The sequence below is a fragment of the Protopterus annectens genome, chromosome 11.part0 (assembly GCF_019279795.1).
Source record: "Protopterus annectens isolate FY-2018-M chromosome 11.part0, PAN1.0, whole genome shotgun sequence".
Lineage (NCBI taxonomy): Eukaryota > Metazoa > Chordata > Ceratodontiformes > Protopteridae > Protopterus > Protopterus annectens.
The window spans coordinates 95,511,482-95,525,079 of record NC_056745.1 but is presented as its reverse complement, the minus strand read 5'-3'; the positions used below and the strand labels follow the sequence as shown (position 1 = coordinate 95,525,079).

General features: G+C 41.9%; 1 protein-coding gene across 1 annotated transcript in view; it reads left to right on the top strand.

Moving 5' to 3' along the window:
• The window catches only part of LOC122815187 (anoctamin-2-like), a 2,140,961-nt gene that overhangs the window by 978,855 nt on the left and 1,148,508 nt on the right, over positions 1–13,598 (top strand). Inside the window, exon 6 of the mRNA XM_044087470.1 lies at positions 11,392–11,446. Within this exon, the coding sequence (XP_043943405.1) occupies positions 11,392–11,446 (55 nt within the window). The remainder of the gene's footprint in view (positions 1–11,391; positions 11,447–13,598) is intronic.

Sequence of the window (13,598 nt, the reverse complement as noted above, 5' to 3'; positions counted from 1 at the left end):
CTTTCTCGGGCACAATGGTCAATTTTCTTATGGCTGTAATGGAGTATTTTTTAACTAGTAATTTTTTTACATTTGAAGGTGAATTTTATAGGCAAATATAAGGGGTAGCTATGGGGGCAACATGTGCCACCATATATGCCAATTTGGTTCTTTATGCATGGGAAAGGAAACATTTTCACAAGTATGCATAAACCACTTTGGTTTACATACCATCATTTTTTGGACGATGTTTTCATTCTGTGGAAGGATCCTAATGTAGATTTAAATGGATTTATGGATTGTATAAACCAGGTTTGTCCATATTTTAATTTTACAGCTAAACATTGTAAGGATAAGATTGATTACTTAGATGTGACCATTCTTAGGGACACCACAAACCAAAGATTTTTTTCGAAAATCTTCAGGAAGGAAATATTTTCTAACAGCTATCTTGTCTTGATTTTCAAAGCAGTCACCCGGCCCATACTAAGAGAAATATTTTTAAGGGTCAGTTGGTAAGGGCCAGAAGAATGTATTCTACATGTGAGATTTTTTTTGGAAGAAATAGCAAACATCAAGAAATGTTTAGAGTCAGGGCCTACCCCCAAGCCCTTCTTGACAACGTATCTGAAGAAATGATGGAAGGATAAGGAACAAAATACAAACGATTGATGTGAAGTTGTTCAGTCTCGCCGTTCATTCATCACTGATGGGCTCGGAGCGGATTCCTGGGCTCTGACATGGCCATTAGCAAGCTCAAGGTTTACCAAAAGCTTGAGACGTAGCCCCTTATCCCATGATGCACTGCCTGGAATAACTCAGATCTAATTTGCTGCGGCACAGGTCTCGTGTGTTTCCAGAGTTCGATTCCTTTATTGGGGAAAAATAGGATTTACGAAAGTTAAATTCTTTCTTTCAATAACTAATTTTTATTCATTGTTATTTACTATTTATCCCTTTTTCCCATCTTATCTTTTGTATTAGGAAAGTGTAGTTTTTTTGTTAGTTAAGTGCCCCTTTGGACTACTTGTCAGGGCGTAGTTGTGAATTAACAACTAACTCGATAGTTAACAGCAGTTGTCTTTATTTTAGTTGTGCAGTAACAATTTCTTTAAACGTTTTTTTAGTTTACTTTAGGATGTCACAGGACAAGGACAAACGGCCTAAATCAGGTTTCAAAAAATGTCCAGATTGTGGACAAAAAATGTCCATCAACAATGGACATACGCAATGTGTATATTGTTTGGGCTCACATCATCTTCAGGAGTCATGTAGCATATGTCATGCTTTTCCTCCAAAGGTTTTGCTCGAGAGAAAAAGAAAATTAATAGATAGAGGCCTGCTCAAACATTCCTTTGATGAGGTTTTGTCTAGCCAGGATGGGGCTGGTCAGTCCCCTATATCTTCAAAATCTTCGTTGGCTTCTAGTTCTAAGTCATCAAAGCATAAGACTGCAAAATTGAGAGAATCTGCTGGAACATCAGATCCAATGCCTTCAGAGTCGACTGTTTCCATTGTTCAGAGCTGGCCTATGTCCCTAGAGCCAGTATCCGAGACTCCTGCTTCTCCCCTTCTTCAGTCTTTGCCTTCTGTGAAATTTTCTAGGTCTTCTGTCAGCCTTTCTGATTCAGACATGGATCGACTGGTGCAGAAGCTGCTGAAGGCTCCAGGACTTCCCAAATTGTTGTCGGCTCCGACTGTTGCGTCGGAACTGAAGACCACTGTTATGGACATTTCTACCCCTCCTCCAAGCCACACTGGTAGTTTGGAGCTGGAGGAGGCAGACCTGATTCTTGTAGAGCCCGTGGAGCCGAGGCCTGCTTCTGTGCTATCAGCTCCATTTGCTTGGACTTCATCGGCGTCGACCGTGGAGTCTAGGAGCCCACGCTCTCCAGTCGGCTCTGGGGGGGGGGGGGGCAGTAACACTGACTTGTCGGTGCCGACTCTCCCTCTCAGGGCCTTGGCTCAGGTAAGCTCGGCTCCTACCTCAGGTTCGGAGCCTGTGGCCTCAGTGCAGATGGAGCTGGCGGTTCCTTTGGGGACTTCGGTTCCATTGTGTCAGAGTCGTGAGGCTATCGGAACCAAGAGGAGAGCTTTGTCCCCAATGACAATCTCAGCTTCAGGTCTAGCTTCTTCTTCCCCTATAGCTCCTGGGTCTGCTTCTGTTCCTGTCATCCCAGCCCAGCGTCGAGACCCTGAGGCTCAGGTAACCTCACAGGGTGTTCCTTGCTCTTCTGAGACCTCTCCAGAAATCCCCACTGAAGAGGTTCCCAGGAAGAGGGTGTGTAAAAGGAGACATTTAGACTCCCCACAGGAGTCTCTGACATCAGACACTGACTTAGATGAGTCAGAAGGGTCCCCACGATCCCCCTCTGAGGATATCTCCTTTGTGGAGATACTTGAAATCCTTAGGCAGAGGGGTGATTGGCAGTCCAAAAGCCCTACTGAGGATGAGTCAGTGCTACTGAAGACTTTCGGGTCTCAACCTTCCACCTCTTGGGTGTCTCGGCCCTACGATGAGCTCATGCAGCTATCTCTCGTAGGGCGTGGGAGTCACCGGATGCAACGGGGCCTGTTCCCCGGAGGCGTAATAAATTCATCTTTGCCCCCGTGGATAAGCAGTTTCTGACTAAATGAGTGCCTGTTGATGCCATGGTGGTGGCAGCAGCCACCAAGAAGGAATTATCCGAGACTTCTTCATTGGTCCATCCCCCCTAACAGAGATTCTAGGGTTATGGACCGATATGGGAAATGCATCTTCAGTTCAGCGACATTTTCATTGCGATCGCTGAACTACCTGACCCACTTTACTAGACTACAGAGAGATCTCCTCAAGGAGTTAGGAGATACTCTTCAGGGTTCTGTAGCTACGGGAGTTGCTGACAAAGTGACCACCCAGCTTGCTACCCTTAACTCCATAGTAAACTCATCCATGAGGCTCATTTCATATGCAGCCGAGGGTTTGAGTAGGGCTGCAAGTTCAGGAATCGCCTTACATAGACAGTCCTGGATGCACCTATGTTCCTTCACGGAACACCACAAGTCTTCTTTCATCAATGCCCTATTCGATGGCACCACTCTCTTCAGGCCTAAAGTGAAGGAAACTCTCACCAGGAGTGAGCAAGATGGGAAGACTCTGTCTGCTGCCTGAGTCCATTTTGTCACACCTATGCGGTCTTATCCTAAAGGCACTAAGGGAGGCAAGATATAGTTCCAAAAATCTCACACAGCCTTTCCAGACACCCGTGGTGATACCCCCTTTAGAGGCAGAGGAGGGGGTAATAACGGAAGATGCCGCTCTCGTGGTAGAGGTGGCCTGCAGCATCAAGGTGACAGAGATCAGTTCTCTGGTCAACCTTACCAACATCCCTGAAGGGAAGCTCGACTGTTCTACTCTGGAGGCAGTCGGGGGTCGCTTATCCCTGTATCCCTACGCCTGGCTAAAAATCTCCAATGACAAATAGGTACAGAGAATAATTTCCAGAGGATATATCATGCCATTCACCTCCTTCCCAAAAACCCTAAGGAAAATCCCGGATGTACCACCCCATTACAGGGAACAAGCAACTTCAGAGGTCCAAAAGTTGCTAGAAAAAAAGAGTCATCCAGCCAGTCCCAGCAGAACAAACAGGATCCGGAACTTACTCAAGGTTCTTTTTAGTACCAAAGAAAACAGGAGACTGGAGACCTATATTGGACCTCAGCAGACTCAACCAGTTTGTAAAGAAGAAGTTCCGGATGGTCATGCTTCAGTCTATTCTTCCCTTTTTAGGGAAAGACAATTGGATTTGCTTGATAGATCTCAAGGATGTTTATTACCACATAAAAATGGACAGGGCATCCAGAGAGCACCTGTGTTTCCTGCTGGGAGCCAGTCATTATCAATTTCAAGCCCTGCCCTTTGGTCTCACTTCTGCCCCCAGAGTGTTCACCAAATGCATGACAGTGGTAACGGCTCACCTGAGGCATCTTGGATTCCAGGTGTTTCCATATTTAGACGATTGGCTCCTTTCCGCCACCACCAGGCATCAACTAGTCCAATCAAGAGACCACATTCTGACTCTCTGCAATCAGTTGGGCATTACCATCAACTTCGAAAAGTCTGCCTTATCACCATCACAGCATATAAACTTTATAGGAGCAAAGTTAGACACCTCAACCATCACTTTAAGGCTACCATTAGAAAGAATCACTCTGCTGCATCAGCATATCAGCTCTCTAGTATCAAAGACGAAAGCACCAGCATCAGAAGTGTTAAAAATTTTGGGTCTGATGGCTGCTGCAATCATAGCCATTCCTCTAGCGTGAATGCATATGAGAATACTTCAATGGTTACTTTTCACTCAATAGTCTTACCAGGAGCTTCCCATGAGTCACACAATATTGATTACAAACTCATGCAAGAAGGACCTTCAGTGGTGGTTGATGTCTCCTCATGTAACCGTAGGTCGCCCATTTGTGTTTCCACCTTCAATAGCCACTGTGACCACGGACACCTCCCTGATAGGGTGGAGGGGCATTGTCAGGAGAGGACTGTCCAAGGCACATGGACGGAATAGGAGTTACATTTGCATATCAACATCCTGGGGATGAGAACAGTACTTTTGGCGTTGCAGTACTTCCAAGACTCTCTTCCTCACTGGACCATTGCAATTCAGACAGACAATGTCAGTGGTCTGATATATGAACAAGCAAGGCAGGACCAGATCTTACCCCTTATGCCAAGAAGCCCTCAGAGTTTGGCAGTGGGCTGTATCCTCCCAGCATTTTCTGTTGGCAACACACATCCTGGGAAGATCCAACGTGATAGCAGACAAACTGAGCAGGGTAATTTTAATGCCTCATGAGTGGTCCCTCAAACAAGAGATAGCAGGCAGGATTTTCCGCAAATGGGGCCAGCCTTGCTGCAATCTTTTTGCCAGTCACCTAAACACCAAATGCAGAAGCTATTTTGCCCTGATCCCCCTCCGGGGGAGTCCCCAAGGGATTCACTTGTACACGATTGCCTCCCGGGTCTTATCTATGCATTTCTACCAATCCCTCTGATTTCAAAGGCTCTACAGAAAGCTTTGTTGCTAAGGAGTACTATGATTCTAATAGCTCCTCATTGGCCTCGGCAGATTTGGTTCCCGTTCCTACTTCAGCACCTAGTGGAGGAACCATGGATTCTGGACCCGGTTCCAGACCTGCTGACACATCCATTCGGGAACCTCCATCCTTCTCTACAGTCTCTGCAGCTCACAGCTTGGCTGCTCCAGTTCCACTCATAGCCAGACTTGATAATATTTCAAAGGAGACGAGACACATCTTGTTGTCTTCCCAAAAGCTTTCTACCAGAAGATTATACCTCAGCAAATGGAAAAGTTTTTCTTTATGGCCTCCAAACAGAACATTGACCCTTATAAAGTACCCATGTACTCCATCTTAGAATTCCTTACCATGATTTTCAACAATGGTTCAGCAGCAGCTACAGTATGAGTTCAAATGGCTGCCATTGCTAACTTTCACCTAGGAATAGATAGATTTAACATTGACCCATAAGCTGTCTAGAACCTTTCTCAAAGGGACCTTCTACATCAGACCCCCAGTGAAAGTTCCTTATGCACAGTGGAATCTGAACTTACTATTGTCCCAGATTATTCTTTCTCCCTTTGAACCAGCATCATCCTGTGAAATGAAGTTCTTATCATGGAAAACTCTGTTTCTAGTGGCCATTACATCTGCCCATAGAGTGTCAGACCTACAAGCCTTATCTATCAGACCACCTTATTTGATTTTTCACCCTGATAGAGTATCACTCAGAACAAATCCTTCCTTTTTGCCTAAAGTTTGTTCTGAAACTAATATTAATGAAGTCATTGAGTTACCAGTCTTCTTTCCCAACCATTCTAGGAAAATGGAGTATATGGTACAAAAACTTGATGTTCACAGACAGCTCAGATTTTATCTGCACAGAACTAAAGATATTAGGAAATCAGACCAACTCTTTTTATCCTTTTCAGAAACCAGAAAAGGTAGGCCAGTGGCTAAAACAACTATCTAAATGGTTATTGGATTGTATTGCCTTTGTTCATTCAGCTGACAATATGCCTTTGCCTCAAAAGATTAAAGCTCATTCTACCAGAGCAGTATCTACATCTGCTGCTTTTCAAGCCAAAGTGACTTTAGATACTATTTGTGCAGCAGCCACTTGGTCTAAACCTCATACCTTCATCACTCATTACAAAGTGGATAAGGCCTCCAGGGACAGGGCCTCTTTCAAGTCCATGGTTCTGAGAAATGTACTTCCGTGAGCCACCCGAGATTTGGGGTGCTAGGGATGCTACCCATCAGTGATGAATGAATGGCGAGATTGAACAACTTCACATAAAGAAGTTATGTACTCACCATAACATTCCATGTGAGTTGTTCTATCTCGCCTTCATTATCACGTCTCTCCCTCCATCCACCACCTGGCTGACAGTTGACCTGGAATCTAGCTTCATCCTGGTTATGCATTCCTTTTTATTTTTTGTTGGAATAATTATTATCTGACAAAAGTAGTACACGCAGCAAACGAGATCTAAGGTTTTCCAGGCAGTGTATCATGGGATAAGGGGCTAGGTCTCGAGCTTTTGGTAAACCTCGAGCTTGCTAGCGGCCGTGTCGGAGCCAAGGGATCGGCTCCGAACCCATCAGTGATGAATGAAGGTGAGATAGAACAACTTACATGGAACGTTATGGTGAGTACATAACTTCATTTTAGGCAGTGGTGAAATAATTCAAAAAACAGTGAATCATTTCAAAGGAAAGGCGAGTTATAATACAAGTATGGTTATTCCCTTTGGTGTGGGGGAAAAATACACTTAGGGACATTATCTTAAGGAATTGGAATATTTTTAAGGGCAACCTTGATATCTTTCACCTTTTAGGATAATCACCAAATTTTGTATACAAAGCAGGAAGAAATTTTAAAAATTGAATGGAGCAAGTTTCAGTACCCAGAACTTTAAATATTAAAGGAACCACCAGGTGTAGTCATTGTAACCAGTGACCCTTTATTTTGGACAAAGACATTGTGTACACCAAAGGTAATAATAGAGGTATTTTTTTACACAAAAGTAATTGTAACACCAAGGGAGTTATTTATATTTCCATTTGCCAAACATGTGCACACTTTTATGTTGGTAAAACGGTCTGGAATTTCAAGACCCGAATTTATGAGCATTTACATGCTATTGCTAAGAAGAACACCAATAATGCCCTTTATAGGCACACATTAGAATGCCAGGGGAACACAGTACTTAAATTTGGGATTCTGGAAGTTGTGCCACACAATTTTAGAGGTGGTTGGTGGGAACTTCAGGTTGATCTTAGAGACTTTTATTGGATTATTAAGTTAAATGCCTTGGAAGTACCTGGCTTCAATAATTTTATTTCTCTGTTACCTGTTTTAAGGAAGAAGGCTTTAACTTTATGATTTATTTATACTATGTATTTCTACTCATGTTTTTATTATGGTTTGGGTACAATGTAAATGTATTTTCTGTGGTTTTAAATATGTTGTGCTCCTTAGTAATGAAGCACTTGATGTATTAATTAATTAATTGGGTAATTGAATTATTGTTTTTTGGATGTATAAAAAGAGTTGACCAATAGATAGGGGAATGTTCTTTTGTTTCTGATGATGTCCCCAAAGTGTCATGCAGGGGAAGAAAGTGCTTAACTGGGAATTATATAGATAAAGACTTATTGGTATTCAGCTGCCTGGTTTGTTCAATGTGTAGAGCTTATGGTGTAATCACTGCCTGAACATGAAAGCAAGTAAGGAATAGCGTGGAAAAAAAACATAAAAACAAGTAATCTGTTTGGATGGTGTTTGGAGTCTAGGTTGAGGAGAAATTGTGGGAAAGTTACTTGGTAGGTGTAGTGGGGAACTGTTGGAGAGCAGGGACTGACATAACATTTTTTTGTCTAGGATTGAATTTCACCTAAGGCTGACCCTGCTACAAATACATTGTGCACTTCCTGGTCAGAAGTGACACAGGCAAGCTCTTTTAAGGGCATGTGTAGCAGACTGTACTGCTGGACATGAATACGGTGGGACCATTATAGTTTTGTGCAACAAATATAGGGAAGATCAAACAACATGATATTCCTGCAAATGGCAAAGCAAGAACATTGTAAAGGAGGTAGACCAGCAACACAAACAGTATTCAAATAACTGGAGAGGTTCCTGCTGTCCCTGCATGGGGAGGGGGACATACCAGCCAGGATTGTCTTGAATGTCATATCTGGGCTTACCATACTGCCCAAGTGTCAGTAGGGGATACACCAGGTTAATGCTATCAAGTACAAGTCTGTAATGGTACAGTGGACCTCATGAGTGATGAGACTGGTGCACTACGCACTCCCTGCATAGCTGTCCTTTCAGGTCCATCTGTATGCATGTCTCTATATGCTGTACACATATAATGTTGCCTGCTAGTGTACATATGCCATGTGGGGGAGGGATATATGCATATGGTTCATGTGCTCATGCTTTAATAGATTCTACTGTTGGATGAGCAACATGTCTGTTGTCAGCAAATCACCTGTGGCTGATGATAACAACGTTTATATGGCACAGTTGAATGATACTATGTTACTGTCTACCATGGTAGTGTCTACTTATATCTCTCATGAGACAGACTTCTATGGTAGTAGAGAATGAGTCCCTTCTTGATTTCCATGGGTCCCCAGTCTGAATAGCATCTGAAATTCAAACTGCTCCTGGAGTCGCTGAGGGGTGCAGCACCAGCATTACCCGAGATCAGTTCCTGATGGGGGTAAAACACTCAGTATAAATCAGTAGATGTGCAGGTCAACAGTGGTACTATTATGAGTGTGCTGTGTAGCTTACATATTGATGGGCAACATCTGCACAGTGTCTTGGAGGACAAGGAGCAGGCATTACTAATCAGGTCATTGCTATCAAAAATTGGCTCCATGCATGCTTTGATGAGACACATGGTAACTGTTTCTTGTTTGCCTCTGAAGACCATGCAGTCCAGATGCAAGGTGGCCAAGCACATTTGAACCCTCCTCAGACCACACAAACCGCTACTAAGATTACTTCACTGTTAGTCATGGACACACAGCCTTTCACCCTGGTTGTTGGCTATCTAATTGTCACAGGCCCGTCCCACAATTCTTAACTTTTCAGTATCATCTATTAACACATGGAGCACCATGTCAGCTCATTGTCATTGTTTAGGTCATGGACAATGAAGCTGTGTAGGCTTCCATTGCATAACACCCTGTCAGAGAGCATGCACTTTCCCTTCTATTGTTTCATCAAGCCCAGAGACTGCATGCAAAGCAAATGGAACTTCTTTGCCATTGCCACATTGCATTGTGTGGTATTACTGATGCCTGTTTGTCCCCCATTCTACATCCTATTCTTTCACTGCTGGTCTTATTTCTATTGAGGACTATGCTGGGATGCACTGACAGTTTTTGCAATACCATATTATGCAACATGGTATACACTACAACATTTTTCTGAAGTTCTCTGGTGTATATTGCAGCACTCTGCCTAATATATCAAAGCAGGAGAAGTGTCCCTTCAATTGTCCAAACATGAACTCCATTCCATTACTTGTTTCTGCATGGGCCATGTTGTGTGCCATCCCTTAAACTGCATGGGGTTGAGGATATAGTTTATCATCCAACTACTACAAGAAACATCTGTCACTGGCTGCAAAACAGCAGTCACACCCATTATATGCCATCTGCGCCCTGCTAGTGTGGTATGTGTGTATACTGCCTTGTATAACTCACCTATGTGTACAGCTGCTGACTGGATGACCCTCTATGACGTCCCCACACATCTACTGCTAATAAGTGTCAGATGTGCCTGGGTAGCATATTGATACATGGTATACAATGTCCTGGCCATTATACACCATTTGGCATTTGTGAGAGTGGAAATTACTTGTGGTGATGGTTTTCAGTCCCTGTGGACTGCATAGGACCTTTATGAGAATGTGCATGCATAGTTTATGGCCCTGATGACCTCAGAGGAAATAGGCTGTATCATAAAACATCCCCATAGTGACAGTTCTCCTCTGCTGCATCACAACATTGAGGAACTGATTTGGAATACACAATGCTGATACTTGCATTATACCTATTGCTTCCCTGTAGATCAGTTGAAGGTCTCTGTGATTTAGATGGCTGATGCTATATAACTTTGTGTCCAATGAATGGACAATCTTCACATCTTTCTTGATTCTCTTTGAGGGGAACACAGTTTGACCAGGTCATATATGGCCTCCCTGACTATACAGTAGTGATCCTCTGTCTGCTGGTCCAGGAGATGATGGTATGAAAAGACTTGACGATATCACCTCCTGTGATGTGGATAATCCTGACATACAATGTCATGGGCACTGACTCTGATAGCAGCCAGTAGCAAATGTTGTTCTGTAATAGTTGCTGCTACCCCTAACAATCTATATTGCTGTAAAAAAAAGGATATGGTAGATGAACTTGGGTCCTGTTTTGCTGGCTGAGCATGTCTGCAAAAATGCGCAACATACAAAAAATTAAAAAAAATAAATACTTAAAAAAAATAGCATAAAAACATTAAAAAAAATGTCCTCTGTGAAGTTTTTTTGGGCAGAGGTTAGCCTCCCCACTTACCCATCAGGGATATTTACCCTCCTGCACCTCCTTACTAATCATCCCTGAGGCTGCAACAGCTAAGGAGAAAGAGGCAAATCTGGGGATGTGTCTCATTCTGTTTTCAGTCTAAAATTAAATCACTAGTCAGTTGTAAATTTTAATACTTTCTTTATTTTTCACCATATGTACTGTCACGTCCTTGTTGTTCTTTAATGAGTCTGTAACTATCATTATATTCTGTGAGTTCCACATATGTATTCGACGCGATCAAATTAGGGAATTGTTTCCCCGTTGTTTATATAAAACCAAAGGGTTTGAAAATGAAAGGATGCCTAGCAAAGGGTATGCCTACATGTTGTTTTAGGTGTATGACAGACAGATGATATGAGAATTATTCCATTAAGTTTGGAATGTTTTTTGAATAAGCTCATCCATTCTGTCAGTTTATGCAAAACTTCTACCAGCCATTTAAATGAAGGCTGTTTCAGTGATCTTTACATTAATTATCTCAATATACTGCTGTTTGAGCTGCATATGATCGCAAATTATTGAAGATAAGGCATGTTCTGCATGTTGCAAACAATTAGCTTGCACGTCTTGAGCAAGCAAGCTCAGAAATGTCAATGATACTGAATGTGTGAATGTTGTTTAAATGTCAAGCTCTGTGATGCCTTGCATATGAAGACAGACTGCAAAGCAAACACAATGGAAAATAGCAGATGAAAAGTTTCCTATTTATTTATTTTTCATTCATTTATTTTTTAGGTACAACATTACAGACAAGGACACATTCTTTGACAATGCCACACGCAGTCGAATAGTAAGTATAAATGAGTCAGAAAGATAAGTGTTGATGAACCTTCATGTGAAATACTTTAATCTAAGTTTTCTCTAGACTAATTATTTATTCAATTTTCCACAACAAGGAAGTGAAGGCACAAAAATATTTTATATTCATGCATAAACATTTATTGTTGAGTGATTTTAGTTATACTGATATCAACTGAACTAATAATACAGCTAGCACTAATTCTGAACATGAATTTATTGACATTATTTCTTTTCAGATGTCATACCAGGGCAAATAATTCATTAGATCTAGTTGCAAATAACTTTGAAGATCTAATTGACAATATTTTCCTATATGTTGTACATCAGAAAAACATTTAGTTATTTTTTGACCTTCATATAACTTCTCTTACAAGATGTAATCTTAAAAAATATAATGTTGGCCTAATAAACTATGAGTTTGTCAAAAATGTCTTAATAAATACTGACTGGCACACTTAAAGTAGATTGAGAAATGCAGGCTGTGGTTGTTCAGCCTTGGAGAATATTGTATCCCAAGCTGTTGAATCAACAACAGTGGAGTCTAAATATATTTAAAATCATTCCAAGTTTCCATCCTGGTGAGGTAAGCAAGTTTTGAGACTATATAAGAAAAAAGGGAGGACTTCTGCAAGACATCAAACTAAAGAAATGGAAACTCTCACCCACCTCAACAGTAAAATTGGAAAAACGTTGACAAAGAAGCTTATAAATGGAAAGAAGCGAAGGTGAAAGTGTAATGAAACAGGATTGGATGACAAAACTAAAGAGGAAAAAGAAGGAAAAGGGAACACGGAAATGAAGCAAGCCAAAAGAGGGTCCCCAGTCCCTAGCCATTCTACTACGGAACCAGAAGGGGGAAAATGAGTGAACAAGAAATTATTCCGAAAATTCAAACTAAAATGTACAACATGTACATGAAAATGAGTGAATTGCTCATAGAATACATAAAAATGCAGACAATAGACTTGAAGTAATGGAGGCAGACCTTTTGGAATATTCAGGTAACTTCTGAGCCTTGCAGAACATGGAGAATGACTGTTCAGTATGAATAGCAAACCTGGAAGCCATGGATGAGGATATACAAGAAAAACTGATGGAGATTGAGAACAGAGAAATTAGAGAGAATCTAAGGATAACAGATGTGCCAGAGGGGGGTTAGGGGAGACACTATAGAGAACATGTAGCTGAAGTACTGATCAAATGGACAAATATCTCAAAAAGTAAAATCTTTATTGAGAGAGCTCATTGGATATCTACACCACTGGCCAGGCACCATGCTACATGAGACCCATAATTATTAAGCGTTGCATATTTCAACTGTAACAAAAACTCCTATTTCAACTTTCACAGAAAGATAATGTTTGTTAGACTGGTGAGAAAAGGATTTTTTTACCATGGTTACTTGTGCACCAGAATAACTGCGGTGGTGTTGCCGCGGTAGCATTGTCGCCTCACAGTAAGACGTTCCCCGTTCAATTCTCAGCAAGAGCGTCTTCTGTGTAGAGTCATGCGTGAATGGGTGTACCTTCGTTGAGGGTTGTGCATCAGGGCTGGCAACTCGGCACTTAAAAATCTTCTGCCAATCATTAGTGGACCGGAGTTCCGCTGTGGCAACCCTTAACCAGGAAAAGCCGAAAGACACAACAACTCGTGCACCAGAATGAAGCAAAGTGTACACTGCATATAAGACTGTGTAGAACCTTAAAGCCAAAATTCCACTTCATGTATCTGGCAATTTTTAAAGTTTTTTTTTCCAGTAGATGTGAATACATTTTTGGATGCAGAAAGTGCCATGGCTGAACTAGAAAGATAAGCACAGATGCAACTACAGCAACCACAATCAGGGGCTTCAGAAAGTGAAGAAAGACCGTTACAGCAGAAGGAAAAGGCATTGTGAGAGAGAGAGAGAAAGAGAAATGGTCCGTAAAGCCCTTTCAAGTCTTCAGGAGACACATGCAGGTCCACCAGAAGGATCTGGAGATACATTCGAAGTGAAAAACAAAAAGGCTAGCAGGGTGACCCATTCGTGAGTAGTCCAGAAAGTTAAGAGTTAAAAAGGCAGTTAGAAACATAGCAGTTAGAGAATGTGAAGGGACCATCAGACGAAAGTAAAGACAAAGCATACTGAGTGGCATGTAACA